Below are 6,427 nucleotides of genomic sequence, written 5' to 3'. Positions count from 1 at the left end.
AAATGCGAGATGGCTTCCCCTCGCGGCGGGTTTTAGACCATTGTTTTGTGCTTATATCTTGCTTTGACCTTGCTTTTTGTTATTTACATAGCTTGAAGGAGTTGCTTTCTACCCTGCTTTTGTTTGAGCCATTTTAAATCAGCAACCACACAGCCAGAAGTTACATCTGGGTAACAGCAAATGAAGCTTTGACTCAGGCAGGCTACATCTTTGTTGTGTGGAAGTTGCTTTCATTGCCATCTGCCCTGTTTTACATCACCATGTATGTCTTTTTATTTCTAGATGACAGTGAGGATATCTTAGCAGGACTGTGAGCTGGGCCATCATTTGCAGGAAAATGCATCTTTGGATTTCATTTTTTTTGCTAAGTGCAACGTCAGTGTGCACTGGTGAGATGTATGGCAGTTATGGAGAAATATGTCAAAGACTGTGTGCCTGTGAGGAGAGAGAGGGGATACTTACAGTGAGCTGTGAAAACAGAGGAATTGTAAGTCTCTCAGACATAAGCCCAGTGTACTTCTCCCAGTATCATCTGCTGCTTACAGGGAATCTTTTGAAAAAGCTGTCTGCCAATGATTTTGTTGAGTACAAAGGACTCATAATATTACATTTGGGAAATAATGACATATCTGAGGTTGAAGCAGGAGCTTTTAATGGACTTCAGGGATTAAAACGATTACATCTTAACAATAACAAAATTGATGCCTTGAAGGAAGAGTTTTTCTTTGGCCTTGAAAGTCTGGAGTATCTACAAATTGATTATAATTATATCACTCATGTGGCTCCAAATGCCTTCAGCAGGCTTCGACATCTGGAGGTCCTGATTCTAAATGACAACTTAATATCTACGCTGCCCGTGAACATTTTCCAGCATGTACCATTGACTCATTTGGACTTAAGGGGTAATCAGCTTAAAGTGCTTCCCTACTCAGGTCTGCTGGAGCACATGAACAGTGTTGTGGAGTTACAGCTGGAGGAGAATCCGTGGAACTGTTCCTGTGAGTTGATTGCTCTTAAAACCTGGCTCGAGAGCATTTCATACACGGCTTTAGTCGGCGATGTTGTTTGTGAGTTCCCTTTTCGGCTTCATGGGAGAGATCTTGATGAGGTTTCAAAACAAGAGTTGTGCCCGAGGAGAGCCATCGCTGAATACGAGATGCCCCCCCTGCCACATCTGAGCACCGATGCATACTATAGGACCACGCCAGCTCTAGTCACAGCCTTCAGCTCATCTGGGATTGCACGGTCCTCATCAAGACCCACTAAGGGACCTCGCCAGTCAGGCAAATTAAAATCAAGACCCACTGCTCGCGTCCCATCTAATAAACCACAGAATTATGGCCAAATTATTTCATATCAAACCAAATCCCCCGTGCCTTTAGATTGCCCAACTGCCTGTACCTGCAATCTTCAGATTTCAGACCTTGGCCTGAATGTGAACTGCCAGGAGCGAAAGATTGAGCATATCTCTGACTTAAATCCCAAACCTTACAATCCCAAAAAGATGTATCTAACAGGGAACTACATCCCTGTGGTGCGTCGATCAGATTTTATTGAGGCGACCGGATTAGATTTGCTTCATCTTGGTAACAATCGAATAGCTCGCATACATGACAGAGCTTTTGCCGATTTGATGAATCTAAGAAGACTATACCTTAACGGGAATTTGATAGACCATCTTGCATCTGATATGTTTTATGGATTGGAGAGCTTACAGTTCTTATATTTAGAATACAACGTAATTAAAGAAGTTGCTTCTGACACCTTTCTGCATGTACCCAGACTCCAGCTTCTTTTTCTGAACAATAATCTCTTGAAAACTTTACCAGTGGGAACATTTATCGGCCTGACATTAGCCAGACTAAATCTCCGCAACAACCATCTGCGATATCTGCCGGTTAGTGGTGTGCTAGATCAGCTTACAGCACTGGTGCAAGTCGATTTGTTTGAGAATCCCTGGGATTGCTCTTGTAGCATACTGGAGTTGAAGATGTGGCTGGAGCAGCTTAGCACAGGCACAGTTGTAAACAATGTCATCTGTGGCTCGCCTAAGAGGCTAGCTGGAGAGGATATGAGATACATTAAGACAACAAATTTCTGCCCTAATAACTCTGATATACTTGCCTCCATGATCCCACCCTCTGAGGAATCCTTTCCTGGCAGCACTATCACGATAGAGACATCACTGGACTCTGACACACAATACAGCGCCATTCCTTTATCTGTGATGATTCTTGCCCTTCTCCTCATGTTCATTGTGTCTGTGTTTGTGGCTGCAGGATTGTTTGTGGCAATGAAAAAGAGACGTCAAAAGAGTCAAAACGAGCAAAATAGCTCTATGAATGCTTGCATTAGCTCTCTCAACATGGAATATGGCCTTTACAAAAAGGGATCCATTCCCAAAGTCAGAACATCTGCAGGACATGTATATGAGTACATCCCACCTCCCACAGAGTCCTCATGCAGAACCACTGCCCACACCCCCACGGACAGCAAATCAGTGGATGGATTTAGAGACTTTGATGAGCTGAGTGGCGCTTTTCTGGGTAACTCAGATGAAGAGGCAGCGAGTAATGTAATAAGCTCAGAATACAGTGCCACCACTCCAGAGCCTCTTAACAAGCCCTCCACCCCTCACCAAGATGATCTGTGTTACTACAGAGATGTACTTGAGCGTGACAAGCACACGCGTTACAGCAATACGTTACCATGCAAGCATACAGCGCATTCATCAAGTCAGTATACCTCAGACTTGGATGCAAGGCATCAATATGTGCACCCAGAGAGAATACAACAGACAATACTCTATTGCACAGCACCAAGTACTGTTTATGTGGAGCCCAACCGGAGTGAGTACTGGGAACTAAAAGCAAAGCTTCACATTGATCCTGATTACCTTGAGGTTCTTGAAAAACGAACAACATTTACACAGTTTTAAGAGACTTGGACCGTGGTGGACATTCAGAGTGGATGCACTGATGCGATGTATCCATTTTAATCAGGAATCAGGCCATGTTAAAAAAGCAGGCATTACACTTTTATCACCTTTATTAGGACAATGCATTGTGAGCCACAGTATGCATTTCTGGGAATCATGTTTTACAGGACTGAATAATAAAGGGGAACATTTTACTTAACCCTTTATCCCTGTGGTGTTTGGTTTAAATGGGTAAATATGAACAAGCAATTAGATATTCAGGGCTCTTATGACTCATCCCATCATAAAATACATCCTGGAGCTGTCTCATTGACAATAATGTGAGCCTGAGCTTTTACTCTCAGATTAGCTGCATTTCATGAGTGTTAATGAACCGTGCAGATAATATTTTCTTATCCCAAAATAAACCAGGTTTTTGTTAGTTATATGTATGGCTCCCAGTTATGTCTTTTCAAATTTACTCAAAACTTAACTCATACATGAGACTAAATCCAATTTATTCTACAAATAAATGTATCTTTGACCGTGAATTTGGCCTGTGTGTAGTTGTGGAAAAAAGTCACACAGGCTACACATCTGTTAGGAAATTGTACTCCTGTGAAAAATGGAGTCAGATACATTTAGCTAGGTAGTTTGTCCTCCAGCATGTACAGCTCTGGGATGATAATATTAAATGCATGAGATCATAAAACAAATTCCAATGTAATATTTCAAATTAAAGATTATAAGGCCAGTAAATCTGCTCTCTTGTATGCAGATTTGGGAGAGAATAATTAATGTATCCTAAAAATATACTGAACTGACCTAGTGCATATGCTGTATCTGTGGTGTTCCTTCAGCACCTCCCCATCTCCAAACCAAATGCACTTGTGGATTACGGACACAAGTTGCGCTTGTATTCAGTTAAATATAAATGTGTTGTAACTGTACTCAGAAATGTTGTAACTAAAAGAGTATAATCACAACTGTAATCAGATGTATTGTAACTGAAAGAAAATGAGCTTTAACTGCAGGTCAATCAAATGTCACAAATATGTACAAATGTATTTTCTTGCATTTTACACAAACATACAGTTTGAAAACACACTAGTTGCAATTTGATGAATTGTAATAAGTGTCTTTATTTAGTTGCACCAGATCCAAAGCACTTCACAAAAAATCTGCTCATAATATATGCAAATTCTGACACTCAGAGGGGCACATCAAAGCACAATCCTGTGTTTTATTGCACCCTTACAACCTTTTTTTTCTTTATTATATGTCTGAATACCTACAAAAATTGTCTTCCAGTTGCAATACATTTGACTAGATCTGCAATACAATAAGAGTCCAGTGTATCTCTAAATACTTTTATTTGAAAGTCAGCTGAAAATCTTTGACATGTTTTAACTGACTATTTTTATACAAATAAATATTTATTTTGTTTCTTTTACAAAAAAAAAAAAACTGCACTATTGACTTCTCCAGGTCAGCAATGATGTCACTTTCTGAAATGCACAATATGGTAACATGAGCATATAGCCATAGAAGTAGGTTTGATAACTCCATAAGTAACATGTTTGAAGATCTTGCACTATGCATAGATATAGACTACTTAGACAATCTGTACTACATGCCTACAGCTCATCCCCTCAGTTACCAACTAACACTCACAAACATGATATTTAATAATATCATCACATAAATCCCATAAATGCTTATTAGAAATGTAATACACATCAATATTCAGAGGTACTTTTGTACCACTTTTTGGACAATTAAATTTTTTCTAAAACTTCATATATCTTTAATTATGTGTTTTTAGGGGAAAACAGTGTGGATGAAGAACATCTTTTTATTTCACATTGTTTAATTCATCTGTTGTGCGGGATCAAATGAAATCTGGCAATCTGACTGCTATTAGCAGTCGCTGTTTCTGTCTTTTTAACTTGGTATTGGTGGGTAGTGTAAAAAATGTATAAAGGTCTGCAAGAGCTTTAGCTAGTAGATTGAAAAGCACAACAAATGAATGCAGTAGTTGAATGGACACAGTCGTCTTTATGCATAAAAGTGTTCTATGCTCTAAAGCAAACTGAGAACATCATCCAGTTTTAAAGCAGTCTAACCAATTTCTGGGTCAATAGTATAAGCCCATGAATCTAACTTTCCCTGAGAGTTTAATACACAGAGTAATTTCACATCATATGCAGTATTATGCACTGAACATGTCATCTTAACTCAGCTAATTAGAGGACATGGTGTTTGCAGACCCTGTCTGCATGTCACCATGTGTTACACCGCAGCATTAGTCACGCTGTTTATCAAGTGTACAGTCTTGGTGTGTTGCCTTTCACATTTTATGATTATTTTGTCACTGTGTAAATGCTATTGGAAATTCATCTGAACAAATGAAATGGAATCTACACATTGAAGCATGATGTAAACCTGCACAGGTTTGTACTTTGTTACATGTAGATTTTTTATCTTGCTGTGAACTTATTGGAGAAAAACACTGTAAACATGCAAACATGCACAGACAGATACAGAAAATATTTTATTGTGAACAGTGGTCGACATCTAGTTAACTGGTCTAGTTCTGAAATGAACAATTCTTTTTTTATGTATGGTTTTGTACAATCAAACGAATGCAACAGATGAGAAAATAGCACATCATTAAAGAGGCAAATCATTTAGTTTGCCAGTGTATTTGGAAGAAAATCTGATACTTTTACCATTTTATTTGTCATTACATTTTTTTCAATTTGTAAGTATCTTGCAAAGGCAACTGTGTAATGGAACAGCATTGACTGTATATTACTGAAACTTGTAAGGTTGTTCTCTTTCAGCTTTTTGTAATCAATGACCAAATTCAGATTTTTGTCACATGTGAGACTACAAATACTGATAATCCAAAAATATGTTAAATTTAAATGTGACGGTCCTCTGTATATGTGCAAATGTTTAATTTGCAAAGAAAAATAGGTCCATTCAGTGTCTTATTCCTCCGTTTGCTTTTGTTTGTTTTGTTTGGGTTTCATATGATTTTCGGTGGTTTTCTATGTCAACCTCTGATTTGTAAATAGAACACTTCATCAGTGTTTCCATGCAAACTTGCACCGGCTCTGAAAAGCAAAGAACTGGTCTCTTATTGCAAAAATACAGTACAACTAGGAATATGTGGGGTAAATATATCTAAAATGTGCTGTTTCTTTAGTTGTTAGCTGATGAATAAAACATATGCATTCATTTCGTATACCCTTGTTTCTGTGTTCCCTCCACCCCTTAAAGCATGGTGTTTGCAGTGAATGTCATGATGCACAGGGAGGGCAGATATAAAAATGTTGCACAAAATGAAAATTTAAAATTACAATATCCAGTTCAAATGTTCAGATTAAGCCTTTGTCATGTTTCAGTTAGGCAAATGGGAAATAACAGGCTGTGTTGCATAATCAACATTGATATGGCATAATTTATGATGTCTTAATTTTACTCAGTATCACCCAAAGACAT

At 38.4% G+C, this 6,427-nt stretch overlaps 1 protein-coding gene across 1 annotated transcript; it reads left to right on the top strand.

Moving 5' to 3' along the window:
- The first annotated feature begins 288 nt into the window (after positions 1–288).
- Positions 289–6,155, top strand: slitrk5b (SLIT and NTRK-like family, member 5b). Its single transcript, XM_038719826.1, has one exon. The coding sequence runs from the start codon at positions 338–340 to the stop codon at positions 2,936–2,938; it is 2,601 nt and encodes an 866-aa protein (XP_038575754.1). The 5' UTR covers positions 289–337; the 3' UTR covers positions 2,939–6,155.
- Positions 6,156–6,427: the final 272 nt, after the last annotated feature.

Source organism: Micropterus salmoides, unplaced genomic scaffold (assembly GCF_014851395.1).
Source record: "Micropterus salmoides isolate LMB-PRFRI ecotype aquatic unplaced genomic scaffold, ASM1485139v1 Ms_hic_scaffold_15, whole genome shotgun sequence".
Classification (NCBI taxonomy): Eukaryota; Metazoa; Chordata; class Actinopteri; order Centrarchiformes; family Centrarchidae; genus Micropterus; species Micropterus salmoides.
Note: the sequence above shows the minus strand (reverse complement) of the source record. Positions and strands in the feature narration are given on the sequence as shown.

Coding starts and splice junctions, on each gene's coding strand:
- slitrk5b (XM_038719826.1), top strand. CDS start 338: ATGCATCTTTGGATTTCATTTTTTTTGCTAAGTGCAACGTCAGTGTGC.